Raw genomic sequence first — 20,754 nt, 5'->3', positions numbered from 1 at the left:
CAAAGAGTCCCAGAGTCAAGTTGCCATACGAAAACATACTTACTGCCCAGTTTCCTCTGACCTGTGTCTGTCTGTTGAAAGATTTAAAACATGCTCTTACCTTATTAACATGGACAGATACTGAGTAATACCTCATGCAGTTTTTTTTTCTGTTTTGAAAAATTGTAAGAGCAAAACACACATGCATGATGATAGCCACTGTAGAAGCTGCTCTTCAAATGTCCGTCTGTATCTGGTACTGCTGTAGCCTGTTCTTTCTCCAGGGTTGTAAGTGCACTTTTAGAAGAATGACTAATGAATGTAGATTGCAACTTCTCCACTGGCTATATTTGTACATCTGAGACACCACAGTTGAGTCTATTGTTTTCTTTAGTGTCACGGACAAAGAGGCAACTTCTTGAAAACCATAATGGCAATGTTGTCAACATAGTGACTTGGATTTCAGTACTACAACATGCACGTGCACACTTACTTCCCCATCCTTTAGGGTCCAAGAAGATGTCGGCCCTCCTTTTTCTTCTCCATCGGGTTTTACAGAACTAGCCTACATTTGAGCAGAGCAAAGCGGTAAAAGCCAAAGAGAACAGAGAGGCCATGTAACCTCTCTTTCTCCTCAACTCAACGATCAGCACGCTGGCAGTCATTCACGTAAGCTCTAAGTGGCATCGTACTTATTCATCTGGGTTAAAACATCTTAGTATCCCAGCCAAATTTATTAGCAGGGAAGAAAGCATTAGTTTTCATATCATCGGTGTGTCTAAAGGGCCATCCTTATTTGTTATTTGGAGGCTCAAAGTAGTTAGTTGATGGGTTGTAAGCTCCTTGGTTTTGTTTCATATTAGAAATGGATTGCTTAAATATGCCGTTTTTCTTGATTATACAACAATAGACGGGCTTCCAAGTACATTTTTGATGTGTACGAGCCTCAGATTTCAAACCTTACCGACTGTGTTTGAACAGATGGTGGATGTCAGACGATGTGGTTGTGAGGCTGATTGATGACACAAGTCTATTTGTCCATTTTACCTTCTCTCCTTTGGTCCAGACCACTGTAGGAGCAGGGTCTCCGGTGATAGGGACATCCAGACGCAGTTTGTTGCCAGCCACCACCACAATGGTTGACTCTGCAGTGCGACCCATACAGTCCAAGTGGATCTTGGGAGGATCTTGGAAAGCGAGAGAAATGGTTAAAATGAGCTGAACCTTACATATCAGCTGGTGTGGTCTGCACTCTACTAGTGGGTTTGTGGTACCTTGGCGTGGCACAAAATCGATCTTCACCTCTGGGAAAACAAATAAAAAAGTGAGTGAGGAATAGTTTGAGTAAAATTCAGCTTGTGAATGATGCAAATTTTAAGTATTAAAAAAGCATCAGTGTTACCCAAGAAATTCAGTTTAGCAGAAAGGTTGAAAGCATGACCATCTGGCACAAAAGTATAGTCGCCCTCATCCTCTGGTTTGACATCGTCGATGGTCAGTTTGTGGATCCTAAAAAGGTCAACATTTTTAGTTTAGCTCATAGCATCATGGTTTATATGCAGCATATTTAACACACATGTAAACGTGCCTACCCACCTGCCAATGTGGGTGATATTTATTCTGGCGTCAGACTTGACCTCGACACCGTTCTTGTACCAGGTTCCTCTCACGTTCTCATCCGACACCTCGCACTTAAAAACTGCCTGATCCTTTGCCTTGACTGTGAGGTCTGCAATACTCTGGTAGACCTCCAGTTCTTTCTCTGCACCATCAGGAAAAAAAAAAGCAATCTCAGAGTGTAGATAATGGAATTCTCAAGGGCCTTCAGACATCAGAGAAGGTATGACTGCATGAATAAGATGCAATAAGATGATGATATGTGGGGATAATATGATAGAAAAAAAAATTAGGTGCAGCTATATTGTATGTGAGGATAATATGGTAATAATATGTTGGAGCGTGAGGTGTTCATTATCTTTGTGCTGCCTTTGTGTGTTGTATCTTAGCAACAGACACAAGGGGAATAGCTAATTAGATTTATGGTGGAAAATAAAGTGGGAGGATATGAAGACCAGATGCAGGAGCTTCAGGCTATTACTGTATAGCACAAGAAATAATGTTTGGAAGTTATTAAAGTTATCCCAAAGAAATTGTTATCTTGGCGAGATAACTCACACCACGCTCCTCGTAAAGGTTACAGGAGTTTCACCACAGTTTGCTGCCACGGTGGGCAAATGAGGCAGGAATGGTATTATAATGGGACTTCTGCTGTGGGCTGAGGTGTTGATCCCTGCTACACGATGGCAGCTGGTAAATCTTGGCAGGCTTGATGTCTGATTAACAGGACAGAAAAACTGGACCGAAAAGTGGGCCGAAAGCTGGAGATCGGGTTTAAATCTACACACAGCAACCCCTGGGACACACACACATATCACACCTACACATGAATATATATGCAAATGTGAGAGTATATATATTCATTTAACTGCCAGGACTAAATTATGGCCTCTGTTAAAAAAAGAAGAAGAACAAAAAAAAATTCTAATTGAACTGATGGCTGTCATGTGATAATTTAAAGGTGCAATATGTAAGAAATGATAACTTGTTACTACATTCTTTGCTGCATATTTGATATTATGACTGTAGCCACTACAGCCATTGGTAGCTGGTTAGCTTGGTTAGCCAAGCAGCCAGTGGCTGCAACCGGGAGCTCAAGGACTTGTTTTCAGCACCATCAACAGAACTGAGCTAAGTAGGCTCCCAGTGAACATGGCCAGACCAGAACCCAACACACTTTCATAGACCAACCGCAGGCCAGTTTGATGATGGGGATTTACAGTAGCCCCAACCAGGACTCTGATGGAGCCACTACAAGTGAGAACATGTGTGGTGCGAAGTGGGACAGGACTGAGGTCATGCCACATTTGGATAGTGATGAGTGAGGAGGTCCAGCATCAGCAGTGTGGAAATTCCATTCTTGATATTTTCTGCTTTTATTTTATTTATCACATGAAAACAGCTAAAGGAGCTTGTGGAACGAAGGGAATTTTCCACTCAAGCACATCTCCCCGCTGAAAGTATGAGGGGGGGAACTGACTTATAACTATTTTCACAAGAAGTGGTATTATTACAAGACAGGACGGTTAGTATGCTAACAGTAGATATTGCTGCAAAATAATACATACTGTAGTTGCCTTTGACATAAAACTGCTATTTCTTCACATTTTGTTGATAATTTTGTTAATTTTAGAATGTTTTAACCTAAAATTCTTACACACATTACATATTGCACATTTAAATTTTTTTTTGGGGGGGGGTTCATAATGAAAACTCCTGCTCTGTGGAATAATGGTATTAAAATGAAATGGTTACTGGGTGGCGGAAAGAAATAGGGTGAAACTCATGGGGGCTTATATTTTGCCTACGTCCATGTGCGGATGAGTTTGAACCGTCCCCATCCATCACTTTTAGATCACCTGTGAATTGAAATTAAGACTTCTAAATATATTTACCCACCTTAAACCTTGAGTCATATTATATGAGATTTAGACTGATAGAGGGGCCAGGGCAGATGTTGTGACTTGGTGTGAGAGGAAATTCTGTCATTTTGTAATAAAATATCCTTTTAAAACTGAACTTACAGCTGTTCAATAAAAAAATGTTAAAAAGACACATTAAACTGTCACAACAACAACAACAATGACAGGGAAAACACAAACAAACCGGGTCACTTTAGCAGACCTGTGCCCTTCAGGTGAAATACGGTCCATGTCTTCTAACTTTAGCTGGCATGTGGGCTTACATCACTGCAGCAACCTTGGCAGAAAGATGTGGGCAATGGCAAAAGGCACCATGTCCCAAACATAGACAGCATACCAGGAGTGGCAAGGCCACACAACTATTGGTAGGTTATGAGAATGTCCACTTGGAGTGGTCATCCAAGAGATAAGTGGTTCATACTGTACTGAGCGTGACCGACACTCACCCTGCACCAAGAGTTCAGCCATAGACTCGCCACCATTTGTTTTAACCTTGTAGTGGCCACAGTCTTCCTTTGTGGCTTCGTTGATGATCAGGATGTGTTTGCAGCCATCTTTCTTGAAGCGGTACTTGAAAGACTCATCTCTTGTCAGTTCCACACCGTCTTTCTCCCTGCACAGAGATCCACACAACAAGCAAAATTATTGTGATTAAAAGAATTACACTTATAGTTTTAAGAGAAGCTAAACACTAAAAAAAAAATACTCACAATAAAAAACACCATATGATAATGTGACTCAAAGCTCAAAGGTCCAATGGACCTTTAAGTTTAAACTTTACCTCAACCTGTTCAAAAATGTCAAAAACAAACACTCATGCACTAGAAACAATTCTAATGCCCCTGAGAAGTGGTATACATGATAGCTTTATAAAGGTTACTACATGAGATTTATCACTGATACTGTGCATTGATTTTTGTTGGCTTTTGATCCTGACACTTCCTACCTTTGTAATGTTAAATTTATCTCTCGTATTGATCTTTGGCCTCAAGAAAATTATTCAGGGCTAAGATAAAAGCCCTTATGCATTTGCAGCAACTTTCTCCTTCAGATAAAGGTCACATGGGACTTAGTAAAATGCTGATGTGACCTTTTCATCGAGGTGATAATTTATGGCCTGCAGCAATACTTCAGTCTGTCACAGAAACAGTGCTCTGTCTGTAGACATGACAAACTCAAATGCCATCTGCTGGGTGTCAGTGAACACAAGAGTGACTTTGCAATGAACTCAAAGGAAGGTGTAATTCTACTTTATTTGATTTAGTTACACTGCCTTAATCAATCCAACTGCATCTCACCGATTAAACATCTCTATATTTTATTATTGAAACAAGCACAGTTTTAGGTGATGCTTTTATTTTTCTTTTTTAAGATTTAGGATCCAGTAGCATAAAAATTTAACTCCTAACAGGCAGAGTTGACTTGTGAGCGCATATAAGAAGAGCATCTAACCATTTAACATTAGCTCCTTCCTCCGAGACTTCACACTCCAACTCCACCCGTTCACCCTTCATGACCATTTGATCCTCCAGATTCTTCACAATCAGTACAGGGGGCTCTGTGAGAAAACAGATAAAAAATAAGACACTGAACTGCAACTCTTCATTTTGCAAATTTGCAATTTCTGGATTTGCTATGTTGTGAATTTCCTTTAAAACTTAAATACCTTTAACAAAGAGCTCAGTGGTGCATTTCTCCTCTCCCACCACACAGCTATATGCTGCATCATCTGCCAAAGAGCAGTGGTTGACTGTGAGGTAGCGCATGTTGCCTACACTCTCAAAGATGTACCTTGACAAAACATGAAGGAGAAATGACAAACATGTTAAGGAAAAAGCTCAGATTGTTTTCTAAAAAACCCCCAAAACTTTTTATTTGCTTTTGGACACTTACTTGCTAGTGATGTAATGAAGGAGCAGTTCATCCATTTATTGATGAAAGCAGAGGAAAAAAAGACACAGTGAAAAATCGGGGCTTGTTAGTGTAATTGTTGAATGCTTCATGATGTACAGGTGAGTCATCTCCATCTCCTCCCTAAACTCTAACCTTCCACTTGGATGAATTTCTTGACCGTTCTTCAGCCATTTCACCTCAGCGTCTGGATTGGCGACCTCAATGGCCAGTTTTATTTTATGTCCCTTTGTAACTTGGTAAGCATCGTCCAGCTTTTTGAGGAATGCTAAGTTTCGGAGACATTAGACACACATTATTCCGTCACAATTCTTTCCATATATCTTGACTGGATTAGATCAGCCTATTATAAAGTATGCACAAACCTGCACTTTTCTTGTCTTCTTTCTTCATCTTCTTCAGCCTCTTGAGCATACCTCTCAGGTCAGTAATGCCATACTGAAAAGCAATCTTCTGATATTCTGACGCTGGAGCGTTCCTGAGAATCTCCCACACGTCCACGTCAGGCTCTGTGCTAACCTGTATGGCCCTAATACACGTAAACCAACCAGCGTGAGGTGTTAAAACCATCCACTTAGCACAGAGATTGCATGCAAGTATGCCATAGCATGTAGGTGCATGTTAATTAATTCACCACTGTCACTAATAGTAAATAATTAACTGATGATTAGTCAACTTCATATATTGTTTACTAATTTATAGCATATTAAATTGTCAATAATTTGATAGTGTAGATGACACTTATTCCTAACTAATGTGTTCCATTATTCTGAAGTTAGTCAGCATTGAAGGAAAATATCTTAAAGTCACCAAGGAACAAGACACTGATGGCTGCACTGTCTTCCCTTTCCTCCTTGCCTTCTCTCCCTCTCACTAGTCTCTGTGTTTTTACTACACCTGTCCACCAGGTGACCTCAGCAACTTTGCAACTTCAGCCAGTCATCTGACATCATTTGTAAGCGAACATGTGCCTTCATCGGTACAGTGTTCACAGATGAGAGACTGCCAGATTATGTTGCCTGAACTGCCTTGTCTTCAAAGTGTCTGTGTTTCTTTGTGAAATTGTTTATTTGTCTGTTGCCAAAAAATACTTAAAAAATACCTAAAAACAAGTCAAATAAAAAATTCTATATGAGTAAAATGACAAAAGTGTTGCATTATGCAGGAAATTGCCCTAGTGTCATATTATTATATATTATGTTATTTGATGATTTTACAGATGCATTATTGTTTAAATTTAAATTTTAATTCAAAATAATTGACTAAAACTAATCTATTGACACAACACACTGAAGCAATATTTACTGATTTGTATGCTCATATGTTTAATTTTTACTGTACAATTTATGATATAAATTAGCAAACAATGTATTTGTATTATTTTATAGATTCATTATGATGATGATAAAATGATGATTATAACTAATTGTTAAATAACTAGTTAAATATTGCAATAAAATGATAATTGTTTAAATACATAAACACATTACTCTCAATAACTGAATGCTAGCAGATGAGGATGCATGCATGTCAGAGTTTTCCTGCGACAACCAGACAGCTTGTCAGCAGTTTCTTACCGATTGGAGGATTTTAAGAAACTGCTGCTCATTCAGAGGTAGAACCCAAGAGGCAAATATGGCAAAACAAACCAGACAAGTTAAAACACAACATTTCAAAAGCAAAACAATGAGCATATTAGAAATATGCCTTTAAAACAAATCAAATATTATACCAGTGGTTAATTGCTGAAGCAAGCCTGAACAAATTAGGTTTAAATGGCATCAGATCAGTTTAAGTCACATGTGAACATTCTTTGTATGGGGTTTGACATGGTGTCCGGTTTCCTTGTGTACAGCGGAAGATAAGAATGTGGTAAAGTTATGTGTTACACAAAAGTGATTTGGGAAGGTGATTTGTGTTTTTGAGTAAAGAGCTTGAATAGATATCCTAATCCTATTGGCCATACACAACATATCAAAGAAAACTGTCAATCTTATGTAAAGGGGGGAGGAAAACCAGAGAAATTTTATGCCTAATAGCTATAAAGTAAGTGTTACTGTTTGAGTTATTCTAGTAAGAAAGCCTTCAAGGCAGAACATACAGAAAATTAGTGATAACAGGATTAATCTAGGATTCGATGAGTATGATAATAAAAGCAAAATAAGAGAGGGTGACTGGATCTTCAGGACCCTATGAAGGGAAATCATGACATACAGTGCATCCGGAAAGTGTTCACACCGCTTTGCTTTTCCACATTTTGTTATGTTACAATCTCATTCCAAAATGGATTAAATTCAATTTCTCCCTCAAACTTCTACACAAAATACCTCACAATGACATGGCAAAAAATGACATTTTTTTGCAAATTTATTAAAAATGAAAAACAAAAAATGTACATGAGTATTTACACGCCATGACACTCAAAATTGAGCTCAGGTGCATCCTGTTTCCATTGATCATCCTTCAGAGGTTTCTACAACTTGAGTTGAGACCACCTGTGGTTAATTCAGTTGATTGGGCGTGATTTGGGAAGGCACACACCAGTCTATATCAGCCCTCACAGTTGACAGTGCATGTCAGAGCACAAACCAAGCCATGAAGTCAGGATTGTGTCGAGGCACAGATCTGGGGGAGGGTACAGAAAGATTTCTGCTGCATTAAAGGTCCCAAAGAGCACAGTGGCTTCCGTAATCCGTAAGTGGAAGCAGTTTGGAAGCACCAGGCCTCTTCCTAGTGCTGGCTGCCCAACTAAACTGAGTGATCTCGGTAGAAGAACCCACTGGCCACTCTGACAGAGGTACAGCATTGCTCTGTGGAGAGGGGAGAACCTTCAAGAAGGACAACCAGAAAACCAGGCACTGCTCATCACCTGGCCAATACCATTCCTACTGTGAAGCATGGTGGTGGTAACATCATGCTGTGGGGATGTCTTGCGGTAGCAGGAACTGGGAGACTAGTAGGAGTCGAGGGACAGATGACTGCAGCAAAGTACAGGGACATCCTTGCTGACACCCTGCTCCAGAGTGCACTGGACTTCAGACCCCAAGCATACAGCCAACATCACAAAGGAGTGGCTTCAGGACAACTCTGTGAATGTCCTTGACTGGCCCAGCCAGAGCCCACTCTTGAACCCTATTGAACATCTCTGGAGAGATCTGAAAATGGCTATGCACTGACGCTCCTCATCCAACCTGATGGAGCTTGAGAGGTTCTGCATTGAAGAGTGGGAGAAACTGCCCACAAATAAGTGTGCCAAGCTTATAGGATCATACTCAGAAAGACTCGAGGCTGTATTTGCTGCCTAAGAGGCTTCAACAAAGAAATTGATCACAGGGTGTGAATACTTATGTATATGTTATTTTTTTGTTTTTTAATTTTTAATAAATTTGCAAAAAGATTCAAGCAAACTTGTTTCACTTTATCATTATGGGGTATGTTGTGTAGAATTTTGAGGGGGAAAAAATGAATTTAATCCATTTTGGAATGAGATTGTAACATAACAAAATGCACAAAAAGCGAAGCGGTGTGAATACTTTCCGGATGCACTGTAAATGGCTGCACATGTAGTATAATTCAATATGATAGCATGTTCACTGGCAGAAATATAAAATTTAAAGAAGCTTTGACTACTCAAAAGGATGTCAAAGATGAGCATATAATGTCACCCTAACTTATCTGTTCATTCAGTCAGCATTCATTATTTGAGTGCAGGTGTTTAAATCACTCCAACTTTTAGTGGGCAAATGCACAAGTAGCTTACTCTCTGAAGACGCAGGATGATCCAGAAAGAATGAGAGTGAGAGTTAGATTTTTTTTTAAAATTATCCTGAAAGACTATTTTCTCGATTTTGCAACTGCTTACCTCTTTTTTAACAAGGTGCTGAAATCAAGCTCTCCCGAGTCTTCTTTTCCATCTGTGCTACTGCAGAAATGAACAGTCACCAGCAGCAAAACATCAACGTCAGTTTTCCTCCAAGATAAAAGTTAATACTTCACAGACATGGTTTGTTTTAAGAAAAACAAATCTGCATACATGTCTGGGCTTTTACACAATCCTGTTTACTCTTGCTCCATTATGCAAGAGTAGAAGGATACTGAATGGTACTGCAGGAAATGAGTGCATGTAAGGATAAAACAAGTGAATGTACAAGTGGAGGAGAGAGAGAGAGAGAGACAGGTGTTGCCATGTTTAAGGGAACTGTTCAACATTTTGGGAATTAACAATTATTTATTTATTATTTATACCACTATAATCTGTGTGTGCTAATTATGACACCAGAGCCAGGAGTCCATTAGCTTAGCATAAAGCCAAGCTAAAGCACAGTGAAGGAGCTAGACTGGTCCTCTCTAAAGTTAAAAGATTTGCTATCACTAACTCTAACTAACACTTTATATCTCAATTGTTTAATCCGTAAGTGTATGTTTGACAAGTTGTGGTTTGGAGTTAGGTGCTAACAACAGCTAGCCTGGCTAGCACAATGCATTGTCAACAACCGGAGGAGACAAACGCTGTGCAAATATGTTGCACGCCATTTGAATCTACAAACTGTCTGTGTACAAATCAAACAAACAAAATACAGTTTTCATTTCTGATGTTTTTCTGCTACATCCTATGCCTGCATATCTGCTCTGTTCATCATGTGTCCTGTGTTCTTATCAGAGGCAAAAATATAAATAAATCATTACACAGACTAAGAGCCAGACAGCAGCCTGCTAAACAACACAACAGCCACAACTGCCTATATGAGCTTTCTTGCTTTTATCATCATATTATAGAAGGTTTCCTAATTCAGCAAAACCATCAAACAGGTTCTAAAGTACACAGCTAACTGCAGTTTGTATGTCATATATCTAATTTAGCTATCACCTACTGGTTTGAGCCTAATACTGCTGCTAACAGCTTGTAAGTTACAATGATTCCCCTGCCGGGGCTCAGCCTGTCAGTCAAATACAGACACCAACACACCTCTCAGCTACTGGAGGAGAAGGGTGTCTGACATTTCCCCAAAGAACCTTTTTTCTACCCTTTAATAACTAAAAAATATTGCCATTAAGTTAAAAAAAAAAACCTGACACTTTTTGACTTTTAGGCAGTTGGGCATTTAGTTTGCTTTTCAATGGAGGGTTTTAGTGAACAGGAAGGCAGAAGAAACAGGGGAGATGGCAGGGTAGGGCGGTATGACATCCAACAAAGGTCCCCTGAAAAAATCACAACAGGAATGTTGTGTGCAACTTAACCATAGGCTACCAGGGCACCCAGCTAGCTGTTTATCCCTGCTACCAGGCCTCATGGCCACCTGGCTCTGTCATCCAACATAACACACATGGGAGTGGCATCAATTTTCTTATCTAACTCTTGGAAAGCAAGTGAATTAATATATTTTCCAAAATGTCGAACTATTCTTTTAAGGTCATGTGCAGCAGCCGTCATCCAAGCAAGAACAATACAAAACACTCAAAGGTTAAAGAAAACATCAGTCACTACAGTGTCTGCTCGGCTGCAGTCCGCGGGATGAAAGATAAAGACAAGGGTGCAGATTTGACTGTGTGCCTCTGATGTGACAGCAGGATTAGAAAGTCTCTAGTTCATGTGGTGAAGTTACAACACACAATAGCTGCACTTCCTCTATGTGGCAACCCTGTGGAAGAGCATGACAACTGAAAAGCCCTTGTGTCTTAGCACATCCTACATGTTCAGCACGATCAAACCACCATCAAAGCTCACTCTGCCGGGTGGCTGTTTGTGCAGCTGGCTCTGCTGTTTTGATTGAGACCCAGGAGTAGATCAGAGAGAGCTGACGGCTACAACCAGCAAGTGTTACTTAATAGTTCAATAACTAATTCTCAACATATGTACAAGATCTGTCTAAGTCAAAGGTTAAAATGACAGCAAGTATAGTTAGCAACTACAACCAGGATTTTGAATTTGAGTCCTTTCAGCTCTCTCGTGGTCTTTGCTCTGTGGTTGATCTCTCAAAATTCAGCTGACTGGAGGCTGCACCATCCACAACACTGGTTCTGTTGGACTTGAAGGCAGAGAAGGAACAGGCCACAGGAGAGAGGACAAGTTTCTTATCCTGGACCTGATTTCTCTGTTCTTTGACAATCAGAGCCCTCAGAGTTTGAATACAAGCCTCCATTGTTGCAACAAACCCATTTACTACCTTGTTTGAGGTCCACTTCTCTTCTTACCAGCTTCACTCCTAATAGGCATTTCCACAGTTACTTGTTACACAAAAAATGGTAATATTTCATTGATTTTTGTAAAGCTGTGTGCATTTTCTTTCGTTTTTTAAATCTTCTTTCTTTCATCCTGATTTGCTAAAGTCATGATTAAAATAAAATCTAACAGTGTTAATTAAGTCTGACAACAAACTAGTGTTTACATCTCTGTTAGGGATCAACTTTACCATCAAACATAAAAACTTCTGCTGATGTCTTTTTGGCAACAAGGCAATTGGTGTTCACAAGGAGGCAACTTTTTCAGTAGTCCAGCTGATGGACTTGATTGGATTGCAAAATCTCTTCAGCTCTTTAACCTCAAGGTGATCTTCTCTTCTTTATAAAAATTTTTATAGGTGCATAATAGAACTGCCCTGGAATATACGTAATCACACAGCAACACAGCAATGCATAATATGGATGATTTTTCCTGCTATTTTTTAAAATGGGTTTTTAAATTTTTATTTTTTGTCTTTTTTTGTAATCTTAAATAATTTGAGATTGACACAGTTTATAAAGGGCTGAAGTTTAATTGATCTATTCATATAGAAATTAATAGTTTATTACCATCATTAATATTGCTTTAATACACATTTGTGTCAGTTTTAGTTTTTGTTAAGACTGGGTAATTTTTCTTTTATAAATTTTTAATGCTACTGTTTTTGTGGTGTTTTTATCATAAGAAAAACTTTGCTGTCTGAACTACACTCTCAGATCACGCTCAGTGTAAAGCTAGAATTATTCTTTGAGATAATATGAATATATTAAATGACTGATTAAACTGGCAGCATAAGCTAATACTTTATTTTTATCTATTAGTCAAAAGCGATCAAAGATTTCACTATATGAGGTAAAGCGGCTTTCTTAAGCCCTGTAAGGAAAGAAAGATTTTTAGGACACTATTAATGAAACATGTCCGGAGACCAGCAGTAAACCCCAAATGAGAAACTGACTTGGAAGAAACGAGGCTAATCAATCAGCAGCAAGTAATCTATGTTGATTTTAACAAAAGCATGTTGTGTTTCATACAAAGTAACAAATTTTTATTAAAAAAAAACTTACGTGCGCCTAAAAGCTGCTCTTATGTCCAAACCTTCAACAGTACAAGCATCTGAAATGCAGATCAAGAATCCAAGTCATTGTGATATAAGAGAATATAAAAAATAAAACGTAGTATGGCAACAATAGGTCTACTCACCATGCACAGTCAAGTCAAAATTGCAGCTGTCAAACTTGTCTCTGGATGAAACCTCACATCTGTAAGCTCCAGCAAAGTTAGGCTTGGCTGCAATGATGTGCATCTCAAACGTGTAGACCTATAACCACGTTCATGAATTGTGATGTGAGAAGAGGGACACAACACAGTGAGGCCAATGTCTCTGATTCAGTGTACATACAGCTGTATGGATCTGTATGGGATGTACCACTAATTTCCCTTCTTACTTTACTTGTAAAAGTTTCTCTCTTCATCTTGTTCTGAAATTCTGAGATGAAATTTTGTCACAATGTAATAAATAGTTTTCCAGTCCCTCTATTACCTTCAAGGTAGCTTGCCTGTGGTTTATTGTGTTATCAAAATGAGCAAGTGAGGCAACAGGATGCAAAACTGAGAATGAGAGATCTAAGACTTGCAAAACACCTTCGTCACCTCAGTGCAAAATGTTACATATCACAGTTTTTAACTAATCAGAGAAAACTGCACATCATGGCCAGTTGTTCAGCTCTTTAAAAAGAGGAATAAAATCACACTGTCATTGTTTCATGTCATCAAAATATAGCGATCTGCAGCATTAGTCTACCTTGGTGTTGCGGTCATACGATTCCTTCAGCTGCAGGTGTTTCCCAGACTTGCTGGCGAGGTCCATCCACTTCCCTTTGAACCATTTAATGGTGGGTTTCTTCAGCAGTGATTCAGCATTCACTTTGGCCACAAACGTGATGTTTTCACCTGCACAAGTGAATATTTTGTGTGGCTTAGCACATTACCCTATTAAGACACTGAAACTCAATCCATCTTTTACAGTTTGTTGTTATTTAGTTTATTCTGTGATGAAACTTAACAAGAAATTCCCTGAGGTTATTTCCCATACATTGGAGGTATTCCTGTACACGAAGCCACTCACCTACTGTGACCTCTCCACTCTGGGGTTTCTCTGTGAAGAGTCCAGTCAGGTCCTGTCTGGTGTCTGGAGGCTGTCCATCTGAAAACGGTCAGAGCAGAATGCCACAGCGCGAAGTCAACATCAGACAATGTCTAATTCAAAAGCATGTTGGAAATCAGAGTAGAGAATGAAAACCATTTCATTCATCCTAATGCTGAAACCGGCATGTCATGAGTATATGGTTGTGTGTGTGTATGTGTACATTTTTTCAGCCGGTCATTTTAAAGTCAGGGGAACAGGTATTAAAAGCATAGTTAAAGCTGTTAAATTTCTTTTATTTTATTATTGTCAGTGAGAATATGGCACTTGAATAAAAGTGGACAACGGCAAAAAATAGATTGTTACGTTATGTTATTAAAGCATCATACACCCAGGGGTTCCAAGGCCACATGGGCTTAAGAGACACATTTTAAATTACATACAGAACCAAGATAAAACCAAAGGAAGCCGAGTAAAGATATGGTGCTGTATCCGTTTGTTTAAAAACACAGAATATGAGATTCAGACAGTTAATTAAACCTGCAGACCATGTACTGTACAGAGTGGGATGTTTTTGACATGCTTGACATTTTCAGGAAATCCTACACTCAAAGCATATGACAGACTGGACAGTATGATGTAAATATATGACTGAAAAAATGCACGGACTGAGTAGCTCACCCTCAACTGGAGGAGCATCTTCAGCCAGAGGAGTGGTCTGGTGCTCGGTGGGGGCTGCTGCAGGTGGAGCAGGAGCCTGCTCTGTTTCTACACTGGACTTGCTAGCAGGGGCCTCAGTTGGAGCGTCTGTGTTACCATCACCACAGAGAAGTCACAAATAAAAGGTAGACACAAGTGAGCAATCAGCCAAATATAACTGCAAAAAGCTGCATAACACCTCACAGAAAGCACAGAAAACAAACTGCAAGTAAAAATATTCTCTGCTGAACATTTATCACTGAAATATTTCTTATGTCTTATCATCTTCAAAGTATTTTCCATGTGTTATCAGCTGCCTCTCATGCCAGTGCTAAGCGCCAGTCAAGTGGTGGTTACTCATAAGGAAATAATGTGCTGGTGTGAGGGTCAAGGTCGGCGTACAGACAGAGTAAGGGCGTCTATGATACAAGCCACAGACGCGCTCTCCTTGTAGCACACTGGGCCCATTAGTCTGCTGCCTTTCCTCAAGATTTGTTTCCACTTTATCAAATTCAAACAAATGTCCTCAGCAGGTCACACTAACAGACTAATGGTGCAAATATCGTTCTGTGACACACTTAGCACACAGTCATTCCACTGTGCAGTGCATTGCTCTCTAAATTTGAGTAAGTGCTGGACAGAATGATTGCGTTAAGTCAATGAATTCAGTGACAATTAAATTAGATTGATGTCACAATACAAGTAAATATAGTAAATATACAGACAGTAGGCAGCAAGCTTAACTTTGCATAAAGACTGTAAATAAAAGGAAAGCAAGCCCGGCTCTATCCAAAGGTAACAAAATCAAACAACAAACGCCATAGGCCAAGAAGGTTTTCTAGCTTCCAGGTTTGCATCTCACATTGTGCTGGTCTACATACTTTACATCAGGATGACATCATCCACATTATAGATTGCTTTCCTCTGGGAAAGCATAACAAAAGTTGGACAGAAACTATGTAACAGTGATGAATGTAAGTGAACATTTTTAGAGTTTATTGAATGTTTTTGTGTGTACCTGCCCAGGGACTTCAGTTGGAAATCAGGCAGTAGCTAAATCTGACATAAATCGTCTTTTCTCATTTTGAGATTAATGTTTTTGTGCATGGTCCTTGCTCAATATAAACAAATTAACAAAACTTTAAAAAAAGAAATATGGACCCTCCATTGTTTAAACATTCATAAAACCATGAGAAGAAAGTGACATTGTAGTTGAAGGGTGTCTTGTTTCACACAGCAGTTATGGTAGTAGCTGTTATCTTTCTGGATTCCCCAGTCGTCATAACACTTTTACACTTCGAGATGGCATCTGTAAATTAGTGAGCTTTAGATGTGATGGTAGGTCAATTTTAGCCAGACTAACTTTTGCCACTTTCAGTCTTTATGCTAAGCCGAGCTAACTCTCATCAAGACAGGAAATCACACTTATTTCCCTTACTGTCTAGCTACTCCTTTAAGAGAAAGTACCTTTTATAGATAGATCACAGAAAGCTGTTTCTGTTTTCAAAAACAAGAGGCTTCTTTCTGAGCCCCTGTCAGACGGTGCAGAATGTGAGTTTGTGTGCAGAAACATCAAGCGCATGCAGTGCATCAACTATTTACAGCCTCAGTGGTTTGATGCACCGAGTGCCCCATTTTGCCTTGTGCTCTGTTGACTATGCAGCCTACAGGTGGGTGAGCAGAGACCGCAAACACACAGCTGCGGCATCAAAGTCTCCCACCTGGCTTTGATAAGACCTTCAGCTCAAACTTGACCTTTGACCCTCCAGCAATCACTGCATAGACATTGGCATCCTCCTTCGTAATTGCTTTTATAGTGAGGGAGTGCTTGTTTCCATCAGCTGTGATCACATATTTGTTGGCATTGGCAATGTCCTTTGAGTTGCACTGCCATTTTACTTTAGCATCGGGCTTCTCAGTCTCTGCTTCAAAGACCACAGAGGACCCCTCTCCTGCCTCCTGAGTCTTTGGTTTCTTGGTAAATGCTGAAACTGAAGAGGGAGGGTGGGGTTGAAATAAAAAATAAGCCTTTTGAAGTGTCAGTTAGAGGCTGCAGAGTATAATCACATCATCTTGAGTGAAAAACACAAGTGTTACAATTATCCTAATAAGTGGATGTTGATTAAAATTTTATTACATTGTGATAAAAACAAATAACAGCTAACAGTAGGTTCACTCTTTGCACATTAAGAGTTTTATGAATGAAATAACACAACCAAAACACTATTCATCTTGTTTTAGTTTAATTGAAGCCTAATAAGGAAGAACAAAACATATACCAACTTGCAGAAAAGGAGAGAGAAAACGAGTGAGAATGAAATGGAGGGAATAAAAAGTAGAAGGCTCATGAGCTGAGCAGAGTGTTGAAATAGTACAGTGTTATACAGTCTGCAGCACACTGGGTGGGGCTAACTGAAAACCAATGAATTTGCTTTTCCCACTCTACACGGTCTGTAAAAGAACAAACATCTGGCTTTGTAATAAGCTTTATTTGTGTAGTCTTGGTGTTCTCTTACATAGTTGTTGTACTTAACGAGAGAATGCTGGATTATGAAGCATTTTGGGAGTCACAAGGGAGCATGTAAACATTACTTCACTGAGGGACAGCCTTATTAAAAAAACAACCCCTGAGATTAAGAGAGCTGAAAGTGGGTTAGGGTTAGAGTCGTGACATCTTCAGAGGTAAGAAAGCCAAATCAACGCTGGTCTCCTTTTAAAGTGTGCTTGTGTTCATAATGTGGCCTCTGGAGCCCATTGAGATCATGTTAAATCATGTTAAAATTCTGTCACACATGAACAGTGGTGGATAAAGTATTCACATATTAGTAGTAAGTACAACTACTTCAAATCTGCATTCAAATACAGTTCTTGGGTAAATGTACTTAGTTACATTCCAAAACAACTTTAACCACTTAACATCAAGACACAGTTAAAAAAAACGATATACATGCAACAGGAAAAACAAATAATTGAATAAAATATGTGGTGTGTACAGTCAGTCTAAAAAACTGTTAATAATAAGTTTTACACTCGTTGTGTGAAACACCAGCTGTCGCTTTTCCTTCTGTGCTCTTTTGATAAGTTATAAAGTGCGTTCAGCAATGTCATTCTCGAACACTTGTCGTCTTTAAAATAAAATAGACCTAAAAATAGTGACTGTAACTGACAGCCGTGTAGACGTGTGTTTTACAGTAACACCTGGCATTTCGAATCATTACATGCGTGCAGGAGTAACTCAGACGCATATCATTTCCAGGTTTAACTCCCGAACTTGTGTTACAAAACCACAGAGCAAAAAAGAAAGGAAAATACTACACGTGCTGTTAGAGGAGCATATGGGTTTAAATATAGGATACATATGTACTGGCCAAGTGAATGAGGCTGCCAGGCTTCAGCTGAAACAGGGGCACAGGTATCATAGTTGAGGGATTAACTTGGCTCTATTTTAGTGACTCTGGACGCACAGAAAGAATGATGTGTCCTCAGTCTGTCTGCAGCCAGCGCTCACTGTTACAACATCTCTTCTCACACTGTTGTCAGCCATTCATGAGGTTTTAGATTACAGACCACTGTAACATCTACTTCAGTAATTTTTAATTAACATAAAACTTAAGAGCTGTTTGTACTAACTGCTTTTAAAAATTAAAACTTACTTGGGTTTTAATAACTTGTTAAAAATATCAGATTGTTAAATTGAATTTGGTTGGCTAAAGTGAACTGTAGTTCACCCACAGGAAACAGCTGGCATGCAGCTTGTTTGGGTCAATTGTTAATTGAAGAATATAAAACTGTGTTGTAAAGGTTTATTCAAAAGTTTTTAAAAGTTTATTGTAGCCATAAAATGAACATGGCAGACAGAACATGTGTTTATTTAGGCCTACAGAGTCTGTTGAGGAGTGTCTCTTTTTTTGCTAAAAGAACTTGAGATTAATTCCACTGACAAATTGCTGAAAGCTGACAATCAGATAACAACTAAATTATTGGTCAGTTTAAATTCAAAAATTAGTTTTTTAAACTTGATACTTGTTGATGCCTAACAGTTCTAACACTGATATTATTAATTTCTGGCAAGTATTTCGGTACTATACCATTCTATTTACTTTTTCAAGTTTGAACATATCTTTTGACCACATCAACAACGGAAACATCCCTGTGAAAACACAAAATTAACGGGGAATATGTGGCTCTTTGGCTGATAAAGGCTCCACTATGTTACTCAGCTAGTCGCTAACTGTGTGTTTCTGCTAGTTGGTGCTCAGAAAGGAGTGTACACTGGGTTTTTAGAGCTTTTTCACTGAAAACAGCTGTCTGCTCTGTCTGAAATCTATGCTATGAGAGTGGTAAGAGTGAATCAGAACAGTGATGTTGTGAAATGAGCTGAAGAACGCTACAGCTTCGGATTAATAATCCTACTCCGCAGGTTCATACAAGCAACGCTTTTCATGTGTCACGCAGCACTGATATCAATTAATGATGCTGATATTAATTGAGAGTAATGTCACAGGATCAAGACAGTCATAACCGTTATCGTGCTGAACAAATGACACTAAAAGTCTTGGCACACACAAAATAGCCATTTGGATTGCATGGTGTCAGGTGATATGTGATATGTTGGGCTTCTCACTCCACAAACAACAATCCATTCCTACTCAAGAGAAAGGTGGAAAAAACTGTGGAGAGTCATTTGTCAGGTTGGAATCCTGCCGGGCATTTTTGGATCAGTGGTGCATTTTGTGAATGCAGTGATGCTGGAAATGCGACAGTGTCGATTTCACGTCAGACCATGTTTCCACCTGTCCCATGTGACGCCTAACTGACGAGGCCAAAGTGGATTAGAGTAACTATCACGCCACTAGAAACTAAGGATGGCTAATTGTAAAGAGTACGCTGTGAATTTGGCTACTGGCTACGTGAGTACTTGGACATCACATTACCACTCAGCTGATCTACTGCATTGTTTTACCTTTAATTTTAAACTGCATTCAGTACTATTCTTCAGGTACAGCATGTTTAACCCACCAATCAGAAAACCTTCATTTTAGTCTCAGTACACATGATAGTTGATATACTTATACTATATTTTTTATGTCTTATTTGTATATCTGGTAATATAGTCTACAGTTTTTTCTTGTAATTACAGATTTTTAAAGCTTATTATTGAAATTGAAATTATTGAATAGCTTATTTTAGTTTTAAAAGTTTTTTTTTTTTTGATGAATTTGCTCTATTTAACAGATGTTATTGTCTGGAAATAAATGACGTGTAAATGTTTAAGTGATTTGCCAGTTTTATACCATTGTAGCAGATATTGTATCAATATTGCTAAATGGCAAAAATGACCTTTAAATTGTGACAAAATGATAAATGAATTTTGTAGTATACAACGTATACTCTTTTCTGCACGTATACAATGATTAAGTTACTCTGCACACAAGTCAGTAGAACAGTATATCAGTGTTTATCTTGAAAACATTGTACAGGTCTCCATTGAGCGGTTTGGTTGTGGTTTATGATTGCTTAAGAGGGGCATGGTCCAACACAGTAAAATATTTTCTCACATATACTGTAATATCACAGTTTCTGTTAAGGAGACGACTGCAAAGGAAGTCAAATATACCACCAGATATCAGTTGCAGCATGCTGATAGTACAGTGATAAGTGTAGTTGAAATGACATGTCATATGTACTGTAGACTTTTTGATAGACATGTGGTCTGACTACAGCAACTCCAACATCAACATCAAAAGGTTTAGGTTTTTAGACAGTGTACTGTAATGACAACTTATACATTTCCATGTGCTTAGGAAATATTATGACAAAATTTCCAAAAGTAGCTGAGTGTGCAGTCTTACCTGCTTTTTTGACTGGCTCTGGCATCCTGAATGGTCTTCTCTCCTCCACAGCGTGACTCACTGTTCCGAAACAGTCTTCTGTCTATCTCAAACCCCATGCCTTTAATAGTGTACCCCCCTCCCGCCCCTCATTTCACGATCCATCCTTCCTCTCTGGCCATGTTTTTTCAGAGGCCCAACACAATGTCCAAAAAACAACAACCACCCCGTCATACTCCCATCAAAAGCCCCCCCCCCCCCCAATCTCCCCTCCCAGTCCACTCCCAGTCACGTCTGACCCGGGGCTATATTTCAACCATCTTTTCCTCCAACACCTCGGCCGACTGACAGGCACTGAGAGGGAGGGGGAAAGGATGTAAGGCTAAATTTAGAAGCTGCGATCCAAAAAAAAGTCTCTTTGCCCTCCTCACA

General features: G+C 39.1%; 1 protein-coding gene across 4 annotated transcripts in view; it reads right to left on the bottom strand.

Annotated features, from left to right (window-relative positions):
• Positions 1-20,448, bottom strand: part of mybpc3 (myosin binding protein C3) — a 32,976-nt gene extending 12,528 nt beyond the window's left edge. Inside the window, exons 1-21 of one of the 4 annotated variants that reach the window (XM_046389216.1) lie at positions 20,344-20,448; positions 16,213-16,482; positions 14,474-14,599; positions 13,775-13,852; positions 13,451-13,599; positions 12,850-12,967; positions 12,714-12,762; positions 9,292-9,351; positions 9,190-9,192; positions 7,007-7,030; positions 5,795-5,958; positions 5,565-5,697; positions 5,412-5,414; positions 5,185-5,309; positions 4,971-5,076; positions 3,965-4,131; positions 1,576-1,741; positions 1,382-1,488; positions 1,254-1,283; positions 1,027-1,166; positions 473-544 (exon numbers count right to left, since the gene is read on the bottom strand). In XM_046389216.1, the coding sequence (XP_046245172.1) occupies positions 473-544; positions 1,027-1,166; positions 1,254-1,283; positions 1,382-1,488; positions 1,576-1,741; positions 3,965-4,131; positions 4,971-5,076; positions 5,185-5,309; positions 5,412-5,414; positions 5,565-5,697; positions 5,795-5,958; positions 7,007-7,030; positions 9,190-9,192; positions 9,292-9,351; positions 12,714-12,762; positions 12,850-12,967; positions 13,451-13,599; positions 13,775-13,852; positions 14,474-14,599; positions 16,213-16,482; positions 20,344-20,368 (2,115 nt within the window). In that variant the 5' untranslated portion in view covers positions 20,369-20,448. The remainder of the gene's footprint in view (positions 1-472; positions 545-1,026; positions 1,167-1,253; positions 1,284-1,381; positions 1,489-1,575; positions 1,742-3,964; positions 4,132-4,970; positions 5,077-5,184; positions 5,310-5,411; positions 5,415-5,564; positions 5,698-5,794; positions 5,959-7,006; positions 7,031-9,189; positions 9,193-9,291; positions 9,352-12,713; positions 12,763-12,849; positions 12,968-13,450; positions 13,600-13,774; positions 13,853-14,473; positions 14,600-16,212; positions 16,483-20,343) is intronic. The other 3 variants (XM_046389234.1, XM_046389225.1, XM_046389243.1) reach the window with 3 other exon arrangements.
• Positions 20,449-20,754: the final 306 nt, after the last annotated feature.

This window comes from Scatophagus argus, chromosome 1 (assembly GCF_020382885.2).
Source record: "Scatophagus argus isolate fScaArg1 chromosome 1, fScaArg1.pri, whole genome shotgun sequence".
Taxonomy (NCBI): domain Eukaryota; kingdom Metazoa; phylum Chordata; class Actinopteri; family Scatophagidae; genus Scatophagus; species Scatophagus argus.
This window is presented reverse-complemented; position numbering and strand designations above follow the sequence as displayed.